At 34.9% G+C, this 25,631-nt stretch overlaps 2 protein-coding genes across 11 annotated transcripts in view; one reads left to right on the top strand and one right to left on the bottom strand.

The window, feature by feature from the left end:
• LOC143673720 (uncharacterized) overlaps window positions 1–24,363 on the top strand; it is a 55,501-nt gene extending 31,138 nt beyond the window's left edge. The window contains exon 3 of the mRNA XM_077148595.1: window positions 20,765–24,363. The gene's annotated coding sequence lies outside the window, so the exon portion shown is untranslated. The remainder of the gene's footprint in view (window positions 1–20,764) is intronic.
• GKAP1 (G kinase anchoring protein 1) overlaps window positions 22,015–25,631 on the bottom strand; it is a 151,629-nt gene continuing 148,012 nt past the window's right edge. For all 10 annotated transcript variants that reach the window (XM_077148581.1, XM_077148586.1, XM_077148590.1 and 7 more), the window contains one exon: window positions 22,015–22,249. In XM_077148581.1, the coding sequence (XP_077004696.1) occupies window positions 22,202–22,249 (48 nt within the window). In that variant the 3' untranslated portion in view covers window positions 22,015–22,201. The remainder of the gene's footprint in view (window positions 22,250–25,631) is intronic.

The following is a 25,631-nucleotide window of genomic DNA, read 5'->3' as shown; positions in this document are numbered from 1 at the left end:
AAAACAATCTAAGAAACGCTAGCTTAATTGTAATTCAAGTGAAAAAAGATCTGAAGGTTTTAGTTGACTAAAAACAAGTAGTTAGCTGCAAAAATAATAATTTAAGCTTAGCCTTCATTAAAAGAAGTCATCTGCTTACAACAATAGAGATTTTTTTACTATGAACTATTTAGTGCACATTAAAAAGCATGCATTAAATTCTGAGAACCAATGATTAAGAGGAAAGTGTCCAGAAGAAAGTGATTTCAATGAAAGCTCTATAAACTACAGGAAAGAGAACTGAACATAACTTGCTACTTTTTCAGGGCCAACTACATAGTGGGCTTTGTTATGCCCAGTTTACAGATGAGAAAATTGAGGTTAGAAAAGTCGGGTAATTTCTGTCAAGTCACATACCTAGTAAACAGTGGATATCGCATATGAACTCAGATCTGCTCTGACTTTAAAGCCCTTGTTGTTAACCACTCTACTACACTACTTTGGAAAAACTGAGAAAGTTCAACTTGGAAGAGAAAAAAACCTCAGTGTGAACATGACAGTTATCTTCAAATACATGACAAGCAGTCATACGATTCTTGAGCACAGAATTAACACCACATAGGTGGAAATTAAAAGGAGGCATATTCGACATATCCTAAAGGAAGTGTCTTTAATAATTAGAAGTGCTCAACTATTGACTAAATTGACCTGTGAATGTTCATGTAAAAGCCATAAAATAATCTGGTATTATAGATGTTACAAAGGGATTCTTCCATTGGCTGGACCAGGTAACCTTCAATATACCTCTCACTTTAAAATTCTGTGGAGAAAAAAACAGCTAAAAGTTTCCAGCATAAATATTGTTTTTCAGCTTCCAAAGAGACTAAGCTGTGCCCTATGGAAGTATTTGTGGAAAAAAAAATCAGTATAAAAATTCATTTAAGACAACAATGTTATTAGAACTATATGTTAAATACAGATTGAATTTCATAATTAAATGAAAACTTTAAAAGATAGGTAGATTGTCTATTTTCGTAAGAATTTAACTCTATAAAATAACACAAGTATCCATTTTTCTAGAATACTATACCTTTAAATTCATTTCATGTAAGCCAGTATAAATAGGAAAGAGGAGAAGAAAAGGGAAGGAAAGATGGGAAGCAGATGAAGAAAGGTAAGTGAGCTTCTTGACTGCTGCCCTTTGAGGGAAAAATAAACAAATACTGAATGTTAAAAGGAGAAGTTGAGTATCTTCTGTCAAGTCACATGGCTTCAAAATATAACAGTCTATTAAGTTCAGTGTACTAACCACATATTACAAAAGAAATAGGCTACATCACAGTAAAAGTAAAAGGGAAGAGAATATAGGCTTCACTAAGATGCAAAAGGTGTAATTTGTCAAGTTTGGACTTGGACTATTATATCTGTTTTACTGCTTTATTCTTCAACATTGCCTTCATTTGAAAGTGCTTCAGATGCTAAATGCAAACCCTTATGAATCATATCATCAGTATTTTAAACCTAAATCTCAGAATAGAGAGACTGAGGCAAGGAACAGTTACATAACTATCATCATGTAAATGCAATGCAGACAAAATAGTCCGGGTTTTCTGAATTCTCACTAAGTTTGACTTCTTTCCAGACATTCACGCATTAAAGCCTATTCCATCTATTTAACAGAAATCTACATCTCACCTCAAAAAAATTATTATAGAGTTTTCCATCTGGTGGAAAAACTGAATAAATAATTTTGCTGAACCACTGATTAATACAAGAACAATAAAACTGGAAAACCTTTATTAAATAGCTTGAGAGAGCCAGGCCAAAGATAGAAGACTTTGCATTAAACACTGAAGACATCAGCCCCTCATGGCAAGGAAACTGGCTCCTTTGTTTTTACGTCCAAGGAACAGAAGACAGTTTTATTCTCTCCTGAATAGAACAGTTAGAAGGAGGAATCAACTACTGATCAAACTATCCAAAAAGAAGGGACTATTTCAATTATTCTTCTCTTATCCCTTTTGGCACTATCACAAAATGGCATGGTCTAATGCATGCCAATTTTTTTTCTTCTAATTTTTTTTCTACTTTTTGATCCCCAATTCTCTTTTATTTGACTTTTATTTTTAAGTAATTTCAAGGTGACAAAAAAGTTGCAAATATAGTTCAAAAATAATTACAGAGGAATATTGTTTGATTTTTCTGTAAACCTACAAGTTCTCTAACAAAACATATCTTAAAGAAATTACAAGGACTCCAACATATCTTCTACCCAGATACACAAATTTACCAACTTTTAACATTTTGCCACCTTTCTTATATCATACTACATCCATCTATCTATCTATCTAAACTCTTTTCTACACCTTTGAGAGTAGGTTACATATATCATGGTCCTTTACTATTTCCATGTATGTTTCCGAAGAACAAGGATATTCACTATGTAACCACATTAAATACAATTATTTATATTAGCATAGAGTCTAAATTCCATTTTTTTCTATTTTGGGGCATTTCTCCATTATTAGCTCCAGTCCAGAATCATGAATTGCATGTAATTGTCATGGTCTCTTTAAAATTGCATTAACATATATACAACATAAAATTTCCCATTTCAGCCACTCCTGAGGATACAATTAATCATATTAACAATGTTGTGCTACCCTGACCCCATCCATGACCAGAAATTTCCCATCACCCTAAATAGAAACCCTGTACACACTGTGCATTCACTCCCCATTTTCCTTGCTCCCCAATTCCTGGTAACCTGTATTCTCCTTTTTATCTCTATGAATATTCTAGTTACTTCTTATAAGTGAAATCATACAATCTCTGTCCTTTTGTGTCCGGCATTCCATTCAACATAATATCTTCAGAGTTTATCCATGTTGTGCTATGTATCAGAATTTTACTCCTTTTTACAGCTGAGTAATATGCCATTGTATGTTGTGCTGGTTTGAAATTGTTATGTACCCCAGAAAAGACATTTTCCGTTAATCCTTATCTAATCTTGTGGGGGCAGACCTACTGTTCAGGGTGGGACCTATTGATTAAGATGATTCCATCGACATGAGATACTCTCAAGTGTGGATACTGCCTTTTGATTAGATGATTTCCACAGAAGTGTGGCTCCATCCCTTCAAAGTGGGTCTTGATTAGTTTACTGGAGTCCTTTAAGAGGGGAATATTTCGGAAAAAGCTCAGATACAGACATATAGAGATGTTTGGAGTGCCGACTGAGTTGCTTGCAGTTCCCTCACAGATGCTTGGATAGCCAATACAGAGAGCAGACACCTAGACATGGACATTTCGAGATTCAGAACTGTACAGACATCACCATGTGCCTTCCCATGAGATGCTAAGCAAGGACCCACTGTACTGAAAAGCCAGAACCTGGAAAGCATGAAGCTAAGAGAAGAAATCGAGAATTTGCCCCAGAAAAGCTAACAAAGGACGAGCAGACACTGGCCACATGTGTTCCCATGTGACAGAGGAAACCTGGATGCCATTCAGCCCTATCTTCGGAGTCAAGGGATTTTTTTCTAAATGCCTTAGTTTGGACATTTTTATGTTTTAGAACTGTAAATTGTAACTTAATAATTACCCTTTGTGAGAGCCATTCTATTTCTGATATATTGCAATCCAGCTACATTAGTGAACCGAAACATATATACATATCACATTTTGTTTATTCATTCATCTGTTGATGGACACCTGAATGGATTCCACATTTTGGCTACTGTGAATAATCGCTGCTATGAACACTGGTATACAGATATTTGTTTGAGTAACTGCTTTAAATTCTTTCGGGTATATACTTAGAAGTGGGATTGTCAGGTCATAAGGTAATTCTGTATTTAACTTTTTAAGGATCAGAAAACTGTTTTACACAGAAGATGAACCATTTTACATTTTTACCAACAAATGAATGGAGGTTTCTATTTCCCTGTGTCCTCAGCAGCACTTGTTATTTTCTGTTTTGTGTGTGTGTGTTTTAATAATAGCCATTCTTGTGGATGTGAGGTGGTATCTTGTGGTTTTTATTAAAAAATTATTTTTTAGAGAACTTATGGGTTTACAGAACAATCATGTATAAAATACATGTTCCCATATACTACCCTACAACCCAAATCTTTCATTGATGTGAGACATTTGTTACAATTGATAGCACCTTTTAATTATTGTACTGTTAATTAAAGTACATGCTTTAACTTAGGGCTCACTGTGTATTGTAGTTCCATGGACTTTTAAAAATTTTTTTATTGTTACCACATAAACAATTAACATCTCCCCTTTTAAGAACAGTCAGATATATATTTCAGTGCTTACTGCATCTACAATGTTGTGCTACCATTACCACCATCCATTATCAAAACGTTTTTACCATTCCAAATACAAACCCTGCCATTTTAAACCTCAACTTCCCATTCCATATCCCCATCCTATCCCTTGGTAACCTATATTTTAGATTCTGACTCTATGAGTTTGACTATTCTTATTGTTTCACATCAGTGAGATCAGACACTCAATAAAATGTCTTCAAGGTTTGTCTATATTGCCGCAAGTTTCAGGACTTCATTCCTTTTGGGGGTGGGGTGGGCAGTTTAAACTATGGGAATTTATTCACTTTGGGAGATTAGGAAAAAGTCCAAATTCAAGGCATAAGCTGAGTGAAATTTAGAGAGAAAAAACTTCATTCCTTTTTTAGTGCTGAACAACATTCCATTGTATATATTATTCCCATTTTATTGATCCATCCATCAGTTGATGGACACTTGTGTTGCTCCTATCTTTTGGCAATTGTGAATTATGCACACACTTCAGTGTGCAAATATGTTTAAGTCCCTGCTTTTAATTCCTTGAGGAATATACCCAGTGGTGGGATTGCCGGTCATTTGGTAATCCTATACTTGGCTGTCTGAGGAAATGCCAAATTGTCTTCCACAGCGGCTCCATCATCTTACAATGCCCCCAGCGATGAATGAATGTTCCTATTTCTTTGCATACTCTGCAATACTTGTTTCTCAATTTTTAAATAGCCATTTTAATGGGTGTAAAATGGTATCTCATTGTGGTTTTGATTTGCATTTCTCTGATGGCTAATGAAGCTGAGCATCCCTTCATGTGCTTTCTAGCTATTTGTATATCTACTTTAGAGAAATGTCTGTTGAAGCCTTTTGCCCATTTTTAAATTGGGTTGTTTGTCTTTTTGTTGTTAATTTGTAGGATTTCTTTAAGTATTCTGGATAATAATCCTTTATCAAGTATGTGGTTTCCATATACTTTCTCCCATTGGGTAGGTTGTCATTTTATTTCATGACAAAATCCTTTAAGGAACACAAGTTTTTAATTTTGATGAAGTCCCATATATCTTTTTTTTTTCTTTTGTTGTTTATGCTTTGGGTATAAAATCTAAGAAACCATTGCCTAACACAAGGTTTTAAAGATGCTTCCCAATGCTTTCTTCTAGGAGTTTGATAATTCTAGCTCTTATATAAAGGTCTTTTTTTTTTTTTTTTTTTTTTTTTAAAGAGAGAGGGAGGAAGGGAAGGAAAGACAGAGAGAAGGAAGGAAGGATGGAAGGAAGGAAGGGAGGAAGAAAGGGAAACATCTTTAAACATTTTCTTGTTTTATTGTATTTTGTTTGTTTGTTTGTTTTTTACATGGGCTGGGGCCGGGAATCGAACCGAGGTCCTCCGGCATGGCAGGCAAGCACTTTGCCCGCTGAGCCACCGCGGCCCGCCTATATAAAGGTCTTTGATGCATTTTGAGTTGATTTTTTATATGAAGTAACATAAGGGTCCTCTTTTTTGGCAAATGGAAATCCACAATTGTTGAAGAGATCATACATTCCCAATTAAGTGGTCTTCACTCTCTTGTCAAAAATCAGTGGGCCATAAACTTGAGAATTGATTTCTGAGCTCTCTATTCTATTCTATTGGTCTATATGTCAGTTCTTGTGCCAGTACCATGCTGTTTTGATTACTGTGGCTTTGTAATAAGTTTTAAGATTGAGAAGTATTATTCCTCCAACTTCATTATTCTTTTCTACAAGTCCATATAAATTTGATTATTGGATGTTCCATTTCTGCAAAGAAAGTTCTTGAAATTTTGATTAGCAGTGCACTGAAACTATAATATAATTTCTTTGGGTAGTGTTGAAATCATAATTACCTTTAGGCCTACCAATCCATGAACATGGAATATCCTTCCTTTTATTTAGGTCTTCTTTAATTCCTTTTAGCAGTGCTTTGTAGTTTTCTGTGTACAAATCCTTTTCATCCTTGATTAGATTTATTCCTAGATATTTAATTTTTTAAATTACTACTTTGAGTGGAATATTTTTCTTAAGTTCTTTTTCCTATTGTTTATTATTTATGTATAGAAACACTACTGATTTTGGGGTGTTAATTTTGTATCCCACCACTTCACAAAATTCATTTATTAGCTTTAAGAGCATTGTGATTCAGTTTGCTATTTTTTTTTTTTTTTGAGGATTTTTGCATCTCTTTTCATAAGAGCTATTTGTAGTTTTCTTTTTTTGTGGTATCTTTATCTGGCTTTGGTATGAGGGTGATGTTGGCCTTGTAGAATGAGTTAAGGAGTGTTCCCTCCTCTTAAACTTTATAGAAGAGTTAGAACAAAATGGAGCTGTCTTTTTTTAATATTTGGTAGAATTCCCTTGTGAGGTCATCTGGTCCTGGGATTGCTTCCATTGGGGGGAGGATTTAGGAGGATTTTGATTACTGATTCAAACTCTTTACTACTAATTTGGTTTGTTGAGATCTTCTATTTATTCTTGAGTGAATGTAGGTAGTTTGCTTCTAAGAATTTGTTCATTTCATCTAGGCTTATCTAAATTTTTGGTGTACTGTTGTTCATAGTATCCTATTACAGTTCTTTTCATTTTTTCAGCATATTTCCTAATTTTGCTTCTGATTTCCTTTTTAATCCATTGGTTGTTTAATAGTATGTTCTTTAATTTCCACATTTTGTGAATTTTCTATTTCTCCCTCTGTTATAGAATTCTAGCTTTCTTTCTTTGTGGACAGAGAATATACATTTTATGATTTCAATATTTTTTAGTTTATTGAGATTCATTTTGTGACCCAATATATGGGCTCTCCTGGAGAATGATCATATGCACTCAAGAAGAATGTGTATTTTGCTATTCTTTTCATTGTCTCTAACTGCTTTTTCTGGAGAGCAAATTTTGGGAGACATGTCACCCTGGAGAGGACTTTAGCAGGTCAGTCTTTCCCAGCCAAAACATGGCCAAAGACCCACAAAGAGGGAACAGCCTGGCTTCAAAGTACCCTGAGGAGGGAGGCAATCAGGAAGAGCTCCAAAATCTTCTCTGACGGCTCCTGAAAGTTGAGCAGCCCTAAGAAAGCACTGCATCTTTAAATCTCTATACACTCCACCACATCCATGGAGGGTTGAAATGTGGCTGCCCCCACGAGGATCCAGCACTCTAAATTCACTAATCAAAAGCCATGATCAGTGATCAGCTGTGCCCACCCTAATCAGAAAAAGCAAAATTTTTTTCACAATTAGCTAAATTTGATAAAGCCTATATATGAATTAATATATATGAATGAACATATTTATGTTCATTTCTTTGTTTTGGTCTTTGTACTGTGGCTATATAAGATGTTAACATCAGAGAAGCTGGAACTCTGCATACTAGTTCTGCAACTTATTTGTAAGTCTAAAGCTATTTCAAAATTTTAAAAAGTTTTTAAAAAAAGTCATGGGGGGGGTGTGGTGCAATGGTGGCTCAGTGGCAGAATTCTTGCCTGCCATGCCCAAGGTCCGGGTTCAATTCCTGGTGCCTGCCCATGCAAAAAAAAAAAAAAAGTCATGGGGTTAGTGGGTTAGAGATATTGCCGTGGAGTACTAGCAAAGGGGCTGAAAAGATAGGTGTTCAGACAGAGGGATGTTTGACATTGAGATTTTGGAGGTGCAAAAGTACAAAAAATAGTTGATTACAAGGTGGTGTAGAGTGTGACCACAGGAGTGAGTATTTGAAGTGAGATGGAGGAAAAGATAGATGAAGAAAGTCAAGAAAAGAGGCTATCAATTCAACAATAAAAAATGAACAACCCAAATAAAAATAGGCAAAGGACTTGTATAGACATTTCTCTAAAGATATAAAATGGTCAACAGAAACATAAAAAATCCTCAACATCAGTAGCTGTTAGGGAAATGCAAATAAAAACCACAATGAGTTATTGCCTCACACCTACAAGAATGATTCTTATTAAAAAAAGAAAACAGAAAATTGTAAGTGCTAGCTCACATGCAGAGAAATTGGACCCTGGTACACTGTTGGTAGGAATGTAAAATGGTACAACCATTGTGGAAAAGTTTGGTGACTCCTCAAAAAGTTTAAGAATTACTATATAACCTTACAATCCTCCTTATATACCTCCCAAAATTAGAAGCAGGGACTTGAATGGATATTTGCATGATGTTCATTGAAGCATTATTCATAATTGCCAGAAGATGGAAGCAACCCAAGTGTCCATCAGCAGATGAGTGGATAAACAAAATGTGGTATATACATACAGTAGAATTTTTATTTTTAACTTTTTTTATTGTATAGTATAACATATATACAAAGCAAAGAAATAAAAAAGCAATGGTTTTCAAAGCACTCTTCAACAAGTAGTTACAGGACAGATTCCAGAGTTTGTAATGGGCTACCATAAGATCCTCTCATATTCTTCCTTCTAGCTGTTCCAGAATATAGGAGGCTAGAGGGCTTAAATATTTTTTTATCATCACAATTGACTTTTTTTCCTTCTTTTTTTGTGAAAAATAACATATATACAGAAAAGCAAGAAATTTCAAAGCACAGCACCACAATTAGTTCTAGAACATATTTCAGAGTTTGACATGGGTTACAATTTCACAAGTTTAGGTTTTTACTTCTAGCTGCTCTAAAATAATGGAAACTAAAAGATATCAATTTAATGATTTAGCATTCATATTCATTTATTAAATCCTATCTTCTCTGTATAATTCCACATCACTTTTGATCTTTCCATCCCTCTCTTTAGGGGTGTTTGGGCTATGGCAATTCTAAATTTTTCATATGGGAAGGATCTGTCACTAATATGGGGTAGGGAGATGGAACTATCTGATGTTTTGGAGAGGCTGGGCTAGGTTTCGGGACTCTACTGAACCAGGAACCCATCTGGAGGTTGTAGGTTTCTACAAAGTTACTCTAGTGCATGGAACTCTTGTGGAATCTTATATTTTGCCCTAGGTGTTCTTTAGGATTGGCTGGCATGGTCCTGGTTGGGGTTTGACAGTTTATGATAGGTAGCAAGGTCTAACTGAATCCTACGTAAGAGCAATTTCTGGAGTAGCCTCTCGACTCTCTGAACTCTCTCTGCCACTGATACTTTCTCTTTATTTTTTACATGGGGAGGCATTGGGAATCGAACCCGGGTCTCCGAGATGGAAGGTGATAACTCTGCCACTGTGCCACCATTGCCTGCCCCACTGATACTTTCTTAATTACACTTCTTTTCCACTTTTGGTCAGGATAGAATTGTTGATCCCATGGTGCCAGGTCTGGATTCATCCCTGGGAGTCATCTCCCACATCTCCAGGGAGACTTTCACCCCTTCATGTCATGTCTCACGTAGGGGGGAAGGCAATGATTTCACTTGCAAAGTGGGGATTAGACACTGAGGCCACATAAGAACAACAAAAGAAGTCCTCCAGAAGTAATTCTTAGGCATGCCTATAGGTAGTCTAAGCTACTCCACAACCTACATAAGCTTCACAAGAGTAAGCCTCATGATTGAGGGTATGGCCTATTGATTTAGGTATCCCTAAAGTTTGATACAATATCAGGGGATTCCCTGATGGTAAGGTTTAATAGTTTCATTCTTTCTCCCATCCCTCAGAGGACTTTGCCAATACTGTTTTATCTGCTTAATATATTCTAGGATGTATCCAGGCATTACAATAATCTATACAGGACTAAAGGACCTCTTTCTTATTCTGTGCTCCCTGTGTTTCAACCTTTAGATAGGTTGAATTAGATTATGTGCTACAGAAAATTTCAGTTCCAGACCAAATAAACCTTTCCTACAATGGTCTAAAAGAGTATGTGTAGTTCTAACATATAGACACTGTCTTCCTTACCCCTGTGTTCTGAATTACTTTAATCCCAACATGTTTGGTTCATTCTTATCTCTGAATATCAGGATATATATATATATATATATATAAAACAGCCTCTCAAAATCCAGAAATAATAATCACCACTCCATACTTAATGTGTCTGCTCTAAAAGTTTACAATCTAGGCCCCTATTTTCTTATAAGCATTTTCTAAAAGTAACCATACCATACTTGTTCTTTTGTTTCTGGCTTAATGTCCCACATGTTCATTCACATCATTGCATGCCTCACGACTATGCCCCTTTTGGTAGCAGCACAACCTTCGTTCATAAGTATACACCATCGTTCACCAATCTACTTCACTGTCAGTGCATCCTTCAGCCACCTGCATTCATCAGGCATCATGTAGAGGGCCCAAAGTCCACAGTCCATCAACATTCTCAATTTTAGATAGTTTCATTGTTCCCAAGAGAAAGAAAACAATAAACATACCTTCCCAAAATAGGAAATCTAAACCTCTTAACTCATGTCCTTCACCCCATTATTTACCTCTGCTGTTGCTGTGGTAGTGCTGATGGTTTTCTTTTGAACATAGTTCAAAGCATGCAATAACAGTTTTCCCCATGTACCCTGGACTTAAACATTCTGTACAAGAATCATATCTTTGAAGTAATTCTTGCAAGAACTAATTCATATTTCTAGTGTTAATCAGTGGGACACATAGGTCTATACAACCACTTTCAATCTTGTTCATCTTCAATATGGTAATATTACTTATGGACCAACTAGAGAATCACCTTCACTCCTAACTATTCCGTTACATTGGAGTTCAACCTCATTAGCTAACGGTTCATCCATATCTAGCTTCTATGTATCTCTAAGTCCTCTATATGCTGTGTTATAAGCCTCTGGCTATACCTTTATGCTGGTCCTAAAAGTGGAATCATACAGTATCTATCCTTTTGTATCTGGCTTATTTCACTCCTGTTTCAAAGGACATTATTATGACAGTTGAAAACATTAGAATATAGACTATAAGTTTTATGTCAATGTTAAATTTCTTGAACTTTATAACAACAGGTAAGGTGGTTGCATAAGTGAGTGTCCTTATTCTCAGAAAATGTACATGGAAGTGTTGTGTCAGAGAAGCATGATGTATGCAAACTACTCTCACATGTTTAGAAAACAGATACATTTGAAAACGAAGGAAGTGAGGGAGAAAGGAAGGGTTTAGGGAGGGAGAAAGAAATAAATGTGGCAAAATCCTAATAGTTGGTAAGTCTACATTATCTAGGTGAGGGAGTACATTAGAGTCCTATGTATTGTTTCTGTACTCTTTATGTAATTTTCCTGTAATTTGAAATTATGTCAAAATAAAAAGGTAAAAAAAGGAACGAAGTACTGACAGATGCTAAAATATGAATGAACCTTGAAAATATGTCAAGTAAAAGAAATCAGTCACAAAAGGCCACATATTGTATGATTTCTTGTTTTTGAAACAGACTAAGCAAATCTATAGAAACAGAAAGTAGATTAGTGATTGCCAGGGACTAGAAGGAGGGCAGAATGTGGAGTGACTGATAATTTTGGAGAGATGAAAATGTTCTAAAATTAGAATAATGATGGTTGTACAACTTTGTGAATATACTAAAATTCACTGAATTGCATACTTTAAAAGGGTGAACTTTATGACATGTAAATTATATCTCAAAAAAGCTGTGATTTAAGAAGAAGCCACGGTATTGGATGAATCATCCATATGGATGTTCAAATTACTGAGTCTAATGAATAGAATACAAGTAGGGAAGAAACAATGACAAAGGAGCTAATGTCTTTTTAAAGCATGAGAGTTAGTTATGTGGGTGCTGGTGCATGACTATAATGAGCAGGGGTGTGGGTAATATAGCTCAGGTATGGCATAAGCTTCAAAAGAGCTGTGGCTTATAAATGATAGGGGAATTGTTTGGGCAGCAATGAAGAAGCAAGAAGGTCACTTCCTGGCCTTGAGAATCATAAGATTTGTGAAAGGAAATAATCTGCCATTTAAGAGAACTTCAAGGCAACTTGTGTTCATAGGATAAACCAGATTCCAATAAAGGCAAGGAGATTGTGGTAGAATGTAGGTAATACAATAAGCTTATTATCACTGTAAATAGTATAGAAAGAAAATTTTAATCACATTTTAAAAATTAAAATGATATATGTTATAGTGAACCAATGTAATATTGCCCAGTGAAGATTATAGGTCTCTTGCCCTATGAAATAGCCCTCTTTGGAATCTGTTCTGCTAGGTACTTTAGATGTAATTACCTTATCAATAAATATATTGTTATAAAACTGTGATGGATGTCATGTATAAGTAAAATGAAAACCCAGCTGGTCCAAAGAAACCACAATTTAGAAAAAAATGCTCAATTTAAACTGCAAAAACCCTGATATTAACTATCTAAGCTCATGAATCTTGTTAATATCATCCTAAAAGGACAACATAAGGCCTTTCTGTATATTATAAGCTAAGAATGTGGTTTAAAAAGTACCATAACTTCACTAATGCTGCCATTTCAAGACATGCATAATGCTTTATAAATAGGCATTTGATACCAAAAAGAAAAGGAAGGCAAAAGGGATTTTAAGTATTAGAATACTGTATCTCTTTAAGCTGCACATAACAACCCACACCTAAACTCAGTGGATTAAAAAAATATTTTTAATTATTCACTGTGCTGTGAACTGATTGCACTCCACTCAGCAGTTCTCCCTTCAGATCTCTCCTGTATTTGCATCACATACCAGCAAGGGCTGGAGTCGACTAAAGGCCAGATTGGACAGGCCATGAAATAGTACTCATTCATATGGCTAGCAGCTGCAACTGGTTATTGGATGGGAATTCGCTTGGGGTTATCAACCAGAATGCCTACAGTAACCTTTCTCAGGTAGTTTGAGCTTCTCACACCAAAAAGATCTTATGTATTTGGACTTCTTACAAGGAATTTTGTTTCTCCCAGAGCATGTGTTCCAAGAAGGAAAAAGTGAGAGCTGTCAGTTTCTTAAGGCCTGTGATCATTCTGCTGTATGTTATTGATCAAAGAACACACTGAGTTCATCCAAATTCACGGAATGGGGACCCAAACCCTACCTTTCTATGAGAAGAATGTCAAAGAATTTTTAGCTGTCTTTAAATCTGCTCTTTGGCCACAAATTATTTACATTTCTTCCACATGCTGAGTATATACTTACACACTCCCCACATCCCCTAACATTCCATCCCATTATGGCATTAGCACCAGTTCTAGGATCTCATCATTTTAATCAAGTTCAGATGCAGTTCATTAAGACCTCAATAGAGAAGTTTCCTATCCCCTACCATATAACATATAACAGAGACAATATAACCACAATAGACACTTCTATTCAAAAAGGAGGAAAATACGATGCATTTAACAGTCACTGCTCCATAGAAAATCTGAATTGTAGTCTAGGCACATGTCAATTCCTTGATTAAGGCCTAATTCAGTTCTGTTCTTGACTCCGTTCTCTGAGTCATCATTTTCCCATAAGAAATAGCCCTTATTTGTATCTGGATAGCATTCTCAGACTGCTTCCTGCGCTTAGAAGGTTGAGTTTTCAAAGTCCTCTTTTTATTTTCTACCATTTCTGTCCCTTTAAGTTAAAACTGACACAATTCCTTCAAAATCTGTGTGAATTTCTCATAATCATCATCATTAGACAAAAGCCATATCCACATTTGTTTTGAGACAGGCCCTTCTCTACCTTGGGCTATGAGCTATGGCACAATACCCTTAAGTATCCTGAAAGCCTGTATTTAACTAAGAGGAGGGCCCTTAAGATTTTTAGTAGCCCTACAATGCTTTCCCTTTAATCTTTAATGGCTTTATAGCCACACTCTTGAGACCTTTATCCAGAAGTCATGCTTTACTGGTAGGCCTCTGGGCTTGATCTTGCCCTTAGGGCATTACTATTTTGAAAATTGGGGGAATTTCCTTCTTTTCCAGACCAGAGCTGAGTTTTATTTTTTAACCCAGCAAGTCCTGGTTACTTTATATTTCTTTAATTCTGCTAAAACACTAAAGTTTCTTCTTTAGTTCATCTCTTTTTCTTCTTATATTTTATCATAGACAGAAAAAAAATTTAACTTTCTATATTCTTTCTGAAAAACCTTTTCAACCAGATCCACCTTCATTGAGTTCATTTTCTATTTTCCATGGTAATATGGGCAACAATGTCACCAAACTTTCTATCATTTCCTAACAAAAATCCCCTTTTATCTGGTTTCCAATAAATCTTCCTCTATGTCCTTTAAGCTTTAACCAAAACTCTCCTTAGATTCTCCTAGCATTCATTAACAGGAGCCTTAGGGTCTTGTCAGCTTTTTTGCCTGCCACATGACCCCAAAGTTAGTATCTCTATAGGCTACGGGATTTCTTTTTTACAGGATTACCTTATTACAGGTAACAAATTTTGCTTCAGTAATCTATTGTTGTGTAAAAACCACTTGCAAATTTCGTTGGTAAAACAATAAGTCATTATTCTCACTCACTCTGCTATGGGTTGCCTGTAAGTTCTCACATGTAATCTCTCATGTAGGTGTAATCAGAATGCAGCTGAAGTTGAGGTCATATGAAGGCTTGTGTGGTATAGATGCCTAACATGGTTCACTTATATGACCCACAGTTGTCTAGATTGACGCTGTCAACTGGAGTACCTATAGGTGGCCTTTCCATGTGATTTGGGTTTCTTATTGCATGGTAGTCTCAGGATACTCAGACATAGTAGCCACTTCCTCCAGAGGGAGTATTCTAAGAAGGTGGAAGTGGAAGTTGCAGTCTCTGAAAGCTTTTTGCCATATTCTATTAGTCGAAAAACTTACAGAATCTCCCCCACACCCACCCCCAGATTCAAGGGAAAGAATCATAAACCCTACTTCTTGATGGAAGGAATCCCAAAGATTCATGGCCAAGTTAAAGGGGCAGTTAAGAATTTTTGCATATTATTGATTTTATATACATACACATACATTTATATTTATTTTACGATAGTTATGACAGGAGTTTTCTCTGAATTTGTTTACTTTGTTTTTCTATGCTTTGCCTTTTAGCCCAGGGGCTTTCAACTTGGCTGGCTGTAGTTTTTAATCATCTGGAAAACTGGCTCACAGTATGATTGCATAATTTTGTTTGCTATCATAGAAGCATAAGAGGCTGATAGCATAATATTTAGTAATAAGAGGAACATATCTTGTTATTCTGACAAAAAAAATTACCAAAAAAATTTACTTTGAAATAAGTCTGGATATTACAGAGTATGTGTATTAGTTTTTCTAAGCTGTTGGAGCACAATATACCAGAAATGGAAGGGCTTTTAAAAATGGAATTGAATAAGTTACAAATTTATTGTTTCAAGGTCATAAATATGTCCTAACTAAGGCACCCAGAGGAATATACCTTGGCTTAAGGAAGGGTGATCTGGGAAGGCACATGGCTGGGATCTGCTGGTCCTTGATCCCAGTTCTGTTGCTTTCAGCCTCTGTTCCCGGGGTGGTTCCTTGCTTTGCTTCTCTAGGGCTGTCTCTCATCTCTTGGCTTCCCTAGGCTCCCTCCAAGTTCTGGCTTCCTTAACATTCCATGCAATGTCTGATGGGCTCCAAGCATCTTCAGACATCCCTGTCTCTGTCAGTTCTGAAGCAACTGTTTTCTAAGTGTCTCTATTGGCTCTCTGTCGGCTCTCCAAAATGTTCCCTCTTTTAAAGAGCTCCAGTAACCTAATCAAGACCCACCTAGGATGAGTAGAGTCACATCTCCATCTAATCAAAAGGAGACAACCACAATTGGGCATGCCACATTGCTGTGGTGATAATCTAATGAAAAGTTTCTGCTGTAGAATGTTGAATCAGGATTCAAAAAACAGCCCCCCCCCAACAATACTGGATCAGAATTAAAACATGGCTTTTCTGGGGTACATAATAGCTTCAAATCGACCCAGAATGAATAGCATTATTCTTCCTAGAAACCAAAAATGAAGAAATCTTAATATATATATATTATTTATTAATATGTAGTACTACTGATTAAGTATCTAGATATTGTTGTTATGTTTGGGAATATTGAAATCACTAATTCAAAAAGAACTACAATGCTGAAGAAGAGGAACTGAAATCCTAATTATTGGTTAGTTGTTTTTCTCCAACAATAGCTGGTTTAATGATAGGAGGCTCCTGAATTAGTTATTTGAAAATATCAGCCTAGTCTCTAAAATCAAACATTTGTACTATAAATTAGTGGGTATAGCTCCATTAATGACATAGCAAAATATAGCTAATAGAATTTTAGTTACTCCTTTTATAGGGATGTGATAGACTTGGATGCTCAGACTAACTTCCGTGCTTGAAAAAGCTGAAATGCTGGAGTACTTCCTAAAGTTGAAGGTCTGACATACAGGGAGGTCACCAAGTCAATCACTTAAAGAAAATGAGAAAAAGAGGTAAACAGAAACACTAGAAGTTTGTCAGATTAGGACCCTTAAAAATGTAATATTCTGTTTGCAAAAGACCCATTTAGAATATAAGGGCACAAAAAGACAATAAAAGGATGTTGCCAAATATACCCATGGAGACATGAAGTGCAAGGAAGCTAAAAAAGTTATCATATGGGATGAAACAGACTTTTTTTGTTGAGGGAACCCGGTCTCCTGTATGGCAGGCAAGCATTCTACCACTGAACCACCCGTGCACCCTGAAATAGAATTTTAAAGCAATAATAATAATAATAATAATAGTGATAGTTACTTCATAAAAATAAAATTTATCTTTTATCAGGAAGATAGAACAATTTTAAATTTGAATGTGTGTCAAAAGCAAAAATGACAAAACAATAAATAGAAGTAGACAGATCTACAATCACCATAGGATTTTAACATATGTTCATAATTGATAGAACAGCAGACAGAAAGTCATTAAGAATATATTAAATTTGAACAAACTTGCTCTAATTGGACATATATAGAACACTGTACTCAATAACTGCAGAATCTACATTCTTTTCAAACCCACACATAACATTTACTAAATAGATCACAAACTGGCCCACAAAGAAAATCTCAACAAATTCCAAAGGATTGAAATCACAGAAGCATGTTCACTAATCTATTACATGTAGTTTATCATTATCATATGTCAGTTCTAACTCAAAAAAGTTATTTTAAAAAACTAGTTTTATATAAGGTAGTACAATCCATATCCATTACATATATATTTAGGTTTTAGAAAGAAAATGATCTCTTTCCTAAATTCATAAAGGGGAGTATATTGCATGTAGTAAGTTTCTAAAATAATTACAATACTAGTTTGCAATATTTAAGGAAATTAATATTGAATAGATGTCACCAGAGTAAAATGACACAGTTAATGGTAGTAAAACTTATAAAGCTCTCAAATCTTTTAAATGAGAAGTAAAACAATTGGTTGATCAAAACTTTGTAGGTTTTTTTCAGCCATACAGTCATTTTCATTCCCAGTGCTCCTTCCCTTGTTCAGTTCTATTAAAGGAAAGGGTTCTGGATTAAAAAAAAAAAACTTCCATGTCCAGGAGATAATTCATATGAACATGTCAATAAAATGATTAATTTGATACAACCTATTCCTAGAAGAGCAAGTTACTGTCTATAAGTATTTAACAAGAATATTTAATAGGAACCCAAGCATTAAAATTTATTTTTCCTTTTTTTATTGCCAAAACACAGCACAACACATTAAAATTTTGGAAAAAAGAAAATAACCCATCATCCCATCATCCTAATAAGATCATTTTAATTTTTAAATTATTACTTTCCAGTTTCTGTCCATATGTGTGTATATATTTTCACACAGCTGTAATCAGTATACAAGTTTGTATTTGTTTTGATATTTAAACTTTGTTTCACATATTCCATTTTTTTTACTTAGTCATCCTAATTATATCTTTTAAGGGTTACATAACACTTTCCACTGATATATATTAATTAATCATTCAAGTTGGATATTGGGTTGTATTATATTAACTACTGAAGTAGACACTGAAGTTCAAAACTCATTATTTCCTTGTTTCTTATTATAGTTACTGTTGTACCTGAATAGATCTCCTTGCTTTTAAATATTTTCTGTTCTCAAACTGTTTTCTTCGGATAAATTATCCTATATTGGGCTTAGTGGGTATGAACATATTTTTGGTTCCTGAAACATATTGCTGTAAAGCTTTTCCAAAAGGTTGAAACAAAAGTACAAGGCCACTAATAGTATTTATGGTATCTACTTCATAACAGCCACCATACCAGCAGTGAATAACATTAAGTGAATAACATTTCAGATTCAATTAAAAATTTACTTCAGAATAATTACTCAATGTCTTACAGACTTTGAAGGATTTTAGGTTATCTTTCACTTGATATCTTCTCCTTGTTTTAGGAATTTTTCCTTCCTATAGTGTATGATAATGTCTACATTATGGAAATTTACTAATGCCTGAGTAGTGAAACCATTTACTTCTTGTTTAAACCCTTAAATTCTGTTTAAACATTCCTAATATTATATAGAAAGCCCTATAATTCCATTAACAAAGAGTTGCTTTATTTTAAACTATCAAAGTTAGAAATGTTTGATAAGACAACTAACTCATATAATGGCAAGAGGTCATCTAGAAATCAATCCTTCAGGCCCCACTTCCCATCTCTGTTTTCTTAACTGACTCCTTCCTCTCTGCTTATGAATATTTTCAAGGTCTCCTCGGTTCTAAATAAAAACAAACCAGCCCTCACTCAATCTTGTAGCCCCTCAAAGCATCTCAGTCCCCTTTCTTTAATTGTCAAAGGTCTTAAAGAGAAGTGGGCCATGGTGGCTCAGCAGGCAGAATTCTTGCCTGCCATGCTGGAGACCTGGGTTCAATTCCCGTGGCCTGCCCATGTGGAAAAAAAAAAAAAGTCCTGAAGACTTTAACTTTTCCCTCTTTAACATCTTGCTCTGTGCCAACTATTGAAAAAAATATTCTGAAGGTGAGCAATGTGACCTCTAGCTCTTAAATCCCATGGGTTTTCGTTGGTCTATCTACAACATTCATAACAGGGCCTCCCATCTTTCTGACCACTCTCTTTCCTACCATCCTCAAACTTTGTTCTCAGCAACAACGCTCTGAATCCCTTTTCCTTTGGGTATGTCAACAATTCATAAAATTAAACTTGTCACCAGATCCCAAATCCATAACTCCTACCTTTCTCAAAGAACCAATCTCACTCTTCACATCAGGTTTGTTAGATTCACCCTTGCAACATTTATTACATTTTCTGAATCCCACGGGGTCTTTAGTTTAGATCCAGTTTACCTCTTATTTCTACCATTAGCGTTGGCCTCCTTGATGTTCTCTTCCAACTGACTCTCTTCTATAACCTTCTATTATATCACAGCCCTTTCAATCTTCTTAAAGAACAACTATGATTACATTATTCCTTTGTTCATAAAGGAATATAATTTCTTTTTGTGGGGGGTGGGGTGGGTACATGCACAGGGAATCAAACCCAGGTTTCCCTATTACCTACCAAATTAAGAATTAACTTCTTAATCTGAAATTCAGGATGAATGACAGATTTCCCCAAACTGCCTTTCTGGCTCTCTCATTACTCTTCTCCATAATCATACACTTCAGGCAAACTTAAGACACTCTGTTCCCCCAACATATCCTTTGCTTATCTTTCCATACCCTGAACACACCCTGTGCTTTTCCTTATTCCCTATCTTTTTAAACTTTCCTTTTTCCTGAATGACCTCTACCCTTTAAAATTTTGTGGAAAAGCTGCCCATTCCTTAGAAACAATTTCAAATATGTTATCTTTTCTATAAGCAACACTCTTTTCTAACCAACCTAAGACTGTTGTGAATTCCTATATTCTATCTTGAATTCAAGGTGTGAGCTATGCTCCTTTTATTCCCATTAGCCTGGAAATAATTGAAGGTAGAGACTACAACTTACTCAGCTTGTTGTCCAATACTTTCATATCTGCTCTCATTTAATATTCAAATTCACTCTGTTCAACCAATCATCTACTGAGCACTTATTATGGGCCAAATTTACACAACTAATTAAGTGGTAGGACTGGGACTTGACCATAGCTCTTGTTCCTCTGGCCTCACTAACACCATTAAAGAAGTAAAAATTCCAGAGAAGATGTAAAAAATATTTGCTGAATTTAATTAACTGTCTTATATTGCCATAATCATTTTTAAAATGAGTTATTATTAATGAGTTTGAAATCATTAAAATAAGTGACACCCCTTTGAAGTAAAATGTATTTTCTTCTATTCTCCAAAAACAATTTAAATACATGAATATTATTATTTATGGGAAAACTTTATGATTATCTTTTTACATTTCTGTTTTCTTCCAATTGATTACAGATACCCTGATACCAAGATGTCTCATTATATTTGCATCTCCAATATTGAGCACAATGCCTGACATATAATAAGCTATCAACAATTTAACTGAACTCAGAAACTGAAAATAATCTAAATGCTGATATTTATGAAAGCGGTATGCCTGATAAATCAATTTGACAAAGACAAAATCACCAGATTGACCGCTATCTTTTCTCTCTCTTCCTAGATAAAATTTTCCCTGCTGAAACTGATACATCAGTCCTACATGTGACAGATGAGGCCTGAGGAATGGTGACATCAATCCAGTAAAGTTAGTTCAGTGATGAAAAAGAGGGCTATATATACAATGCTCTAGAGAATACCTAACACAAAAGAATCTTCTCTTTTTGGAGAGTTTTCTTTATGCCCAAATAACTTTTTAAACAATATACACTAGTAAAAATGGCACATCTGTTGAGTGTCTACAATGTGCCAGTTATTACGATAGGTACTAAATACATGTTTAATGAATTAATTATGTATGGATGGTAAGTACTGTTTATCAAAGGTAAAATTAAGAATAAACTATCTAAAAATGTTCACTTTATTAATTAACTAAATAAATATTTCTTTAACCTAAGCCACATAGCAGGTTAAGCACTGGGAATATAGGGAGTAATAAGTTACAATTCGTTGCAAGGCTCATATAACCTCATGGAGGAAGCCAGACCTATAAGCAGTGATGACAATTTCATTACCTTTATTTTAAGTATTTTTTCTTTAAAGACTATCATGAAGTAGAACCCCTTACATAATGCCGGTTTTGGAGGACAAGACCAATATTTGTGTGTTCAACTTTGTTATCAGACAAAAATATATTTATTTTAATGAATCATAATTATATTTCACTGACCACACTAAAAAATGAATCCCATAAATTAATAATCATTCTAGTTATTGATATACCTATGAAAAATCTCTCATTCCTCTTACTATTCAATGTCATATTACTGTTCTCGAGCCACAGCATTTTTTAAACATATCTTGCAGCCCACATTTTCTTCTTTCTGCCTGGAATGATTCTCAACAAATTTATGGAAATACTTTCTACCATCTAAAAACTAACTCATGAAAGTTCCCAAACAATGTGATATCATATTCACTATAATATGTATGATAATTATTTTCGTTCTTGTTTTTACTTACCCATATCTTTTATTTCTCCTGAACAAAAGCTACGCTTGAGGACAACAACCATATTTTACACATCTTGTATGTGCCATAGGATTTAGCACGCAGAAAGTGTTGAGTACATAGTCATTAATTTAGAATGTTCTGACTAACTCATTTGTACTAAAAGCAAAACTAATACTTTCACATTATTTCTGAAACTTAAAAAAATAGAGCATATTAGTGGAAGAGTAAATTTTATTGACTGACGAAAAACTAAAGTGATAAGAAGTATGGATAGTAAATAATAACCATTGAATTCTGCTGGAATTCTATTTTTCTTCTTTCACTTTAAGCCGAAAGAACATAAAATCAGAGATGGTTAGTGAGCTAGTAATTTTTAGTTTCTTCAACAAAAACTGCATAGTATAGCAGTTGCACAGCATTAAATATATACATTTTTGCAAAACCCTGAAAGTTTTCATTTTTGTGTTGATCTCAAAGGCTAATGTAATCACCTATACTGGTCGGATTCAGAGTTTCTTTTCCCTTTTCTGCCACTCTGTAAAGAAAAATAAAGAAAATTATTTAGGACATGTCATATGGTGGCCATCTTCATTTTAAGAATATATGCAAGCAAAGGGATTTTGGGGTATGAGAAGAAAGCAGTTTCTTTTTTGAGTTTGTTGTAAATCTGAATTGCATTCCAATTCCAATGAATTGTTTTCATATGGTTATTTTTACAAATGCCTCAAGTAGATTGTAGTAAATGGTTACATCTATTTGAATTAGTCTAGGCTTAGTAAAATCACCAATAACTCATTTTTTAGAGGACATCTGACCCAAACTTGTTTAAAAATAAGACTTTTGATCAATACTAAAGTAAACCACATACTTAATTTGCTACATCTGATCAGCAAATTTGGTAATTCAGTTCATTATCAGCTTGGGTTATTCAATTTATAATTCAAGTTCTGTTTAGTCTTGTTCATATTAGACAGCATTAGGAATCTGATTCCGTTTGTTACTGAGTTGAAAAGTAGGTTTTACTTTACATATTGCTCGGTGGTATATATAAGTATGTATTCAATTTGTCCCATATGAAATTTCACCTATGGAATTTAACTTGAGCCAAGGAAAGAGAAAGGCAACTTTAAAGACAGAAAGTGTTTTACATTAATTACTTTTCACATAACTTTTTTTTTTTTTTGCATTTTTCTAATTTATAAAGCAAATACTACAGGGGTCTAAGTTGTAAGCACTTAAAGCAGTCACATTTAGTCCACGGCAGTAATTGTTATTTCTGGATTTTGAAAGGCTATTTTCTATATGTATAATCTAGTATTTAGAGATAAAAACGAAGGTAATCAGTTTGGGATTAAGGTAATTCAGAATACAGGGGTAAGGAAGACATTGTCTGTATTTTAGAGTTTCATCTAGTCTTTGAAACCAAAGGAAGAAAGATTTATTTTATCCAGAACTCAAATTTTCTGTAGCACATAATCTAATTCCACCTGTCTAGACAGATCATTTAAACAATCCAAAAGGGGAGCCCAGAATAGGATTGAGGTCCTTTAAACCTGTATAACTTAATGTAACATCTGGATAAATCCCACAGTGTATTAAGTAGATTATCAAAAAGTATTAGCAAAGTCCCTTGAGTGATGGGAGAAAAAATATGGAACTATTAAACTTGACCACTGGGGAAAACCCTGATACCGTGTCAAACGTTAGGGACACCCAAATCAAAAGGCCAAGCCTTTGATCTTGAGTCTCGCTCTTGTGAGGCATATGTATGTAGCAGAGAAGCTTAGCCTACGTATAGGTGTGCTTAAGAGGTACTTCTGGAGGACCTCTTTTGCTGCTCAGATGTGGCCTCTCTCTCTCTCTAAACCCAATGCTGCAAGTGAAACCTCTGGAGGTCACTCTTACACAAGTTTCAGTTAGACATTGCTACCTATCATAGCTTGCCAACCCCTAACCAAAACCATCCTGCCAATCCTAAAGAACACCTAGGTATTATATAAGATTCTACAAAGGTTCCATGCATGTGGATACTTTCTAGAAACCTATAACGTCCAGATGAGTCTCTGGACCAGATAAATTCTGAAATGCAGAGGGGGCTAACCTCTCCAGAACTTCAACTAGTTCTATCCCCTTGTCCCATATTACCAACAGCCCCTTCCAACATGAAACAGTTAGAATGGGCAAAGCCCCAATACCCCTAAAGAGCAGAAGAAAGATCAAAGGTGATGATGGAGTTACACAGAGAAAGTAGGTTTAATAAATGAGTATGAGCGCTGAATCATTATTTTGATATTCTTTTTCGGGCATGGGCAGGCTGTGGGAACCAAACCTGGATAATTCTTTTTGTCTCCAGTACCTTACAGCAGGTAGAAGTAAAAACCTAAAATTGTGGAATTGTAACCCATACCAAACTCTGAAATCTGTTCTACAACTAATTGTTGCAGTGTGCTTTGAAATTTATTGCTTTTTTTGTATATGTTTTCACAAAAAAGAAAAAAAAGTCAATTGTGATGATAAATGCATAGCTATATGATGATATTGTGAACCACTGTATACTTTGCATGATTTACATGGTATGTGAATAAATAATATATATTAAAATATTATTAATAATAATAATAATAATAAACTAAACCTGACTCTGCTCACACGGCTGTCCTATGATTGTCCTTGCATCTGCCCTCCAGCAGCTGTATTCCTGCAATAGCTCCCCTTATCCAACCTCTGCCATTTTCAGCAGTTACAGAGCCGAGAGCTACAATTCTTACAGTTACAGCCCTGGCAGCCATAACTCCCTGCTTAGCCTGCCAATATCTCACTTCCAAGCTAGACGATGAAAATCCACCTCCCTTTCCCTACCCCAACAACCATCTTATATAAGTTTGTACCCCTTCCTCTGCTCAGGGCTGTCCCCATGTTAAGTGTCAGCCCACCTGCGCATAGCCTCACAATAAAGCTCCTCTAATCAGAAAAAAGAAAGAAAGAAAGAAAAGCAAATACTTATTGTAAAAATTTGGAAAGCACAAAGTATAAAGATGAAAGTTAAAATCATCTATAATTAACACTCCAATTAATTACAAAGAGTGGTTTGATGTATTTACCTTACAATAGTTTTGTGGGTTTTTTGGTTTGCTTGTTTTGTTTTGCCATTTTTATAAACTATGGTAAGGGTACCCAAACTTAATTGATCATAATAATCAGCTAGGTAGTTATTTTTTAAAATTCTCATTTTTAGGCTTTATCCCAGGCTACTTAATCAGGATTACAAGGAATGGAATGAAGAATCCATACTTTTAAAAGTTTCTCAACTGATTCTGATGATCAGTCAAGTTTGGGAACTATCTGTCTGTGGAAGTGCATTTCTAAAAGTGATGGTGGTTGTATCAGGGGCCTATGGAGCCCAGATTCTTTTGATAATGGTTCTCTTCATTTCCTTCATCCTTTTTTCTCCCTATAGCTCCCCTCTTGGTGGTCAAAACGTTTCTACATCAACATCTGTTCTAAAAAAAGAAAAGTAAGAATGCTATTATTCATTCTTGAGCACAGAGAAATTCTGCCAATATTCATTCAAAGAAAAAAGTATGGGAACTGGCTATGTGGAATTTGAGACGGGTAAAGAGATGTATTAAAAACAAGATTTATTTCCTGTCAGAGAGAAGGAAAATAAAAATAAATTTACCAAACATTTTCTCTATAGTAGATAACCATTTTATATAGTTATCAACACTATATAGCTTAGAACTCTTACCTTGCTTCTAGAAATTTTTTTTAAACATACAAAGAGTCTTTTCAAACCCTCCCAGGCCAAGAGAGTTCTTTCCTAGACTAATTTTTTCAAAGCTAGGGATAAGCAATTTTTATGCTCTCCAGGCCACCAATGGCTTTCAAACTTTTTGACTGTGATCCCACGTTAATAA

This window comes from Tamandua tetradactyla, chromosome 2, assembly GCF_023851605.1.
Source record: "Tamandua tetradactyla isolate mTamTet1 chromosome 2, mTamTet1.pri, whole genome shotgun sequence".
Classification (NCBI taxonomy): Eukaryota; Metazoa; Chordata; class Mammalia; order Pilosa; family Myrmecophagidae; genus Tamandua; species Tamandua tetradactyla.
Note: the sequence above shows the minus strand (reverse complement) of the source record. Positions and strands in the feature narration are given on the sequence as shown.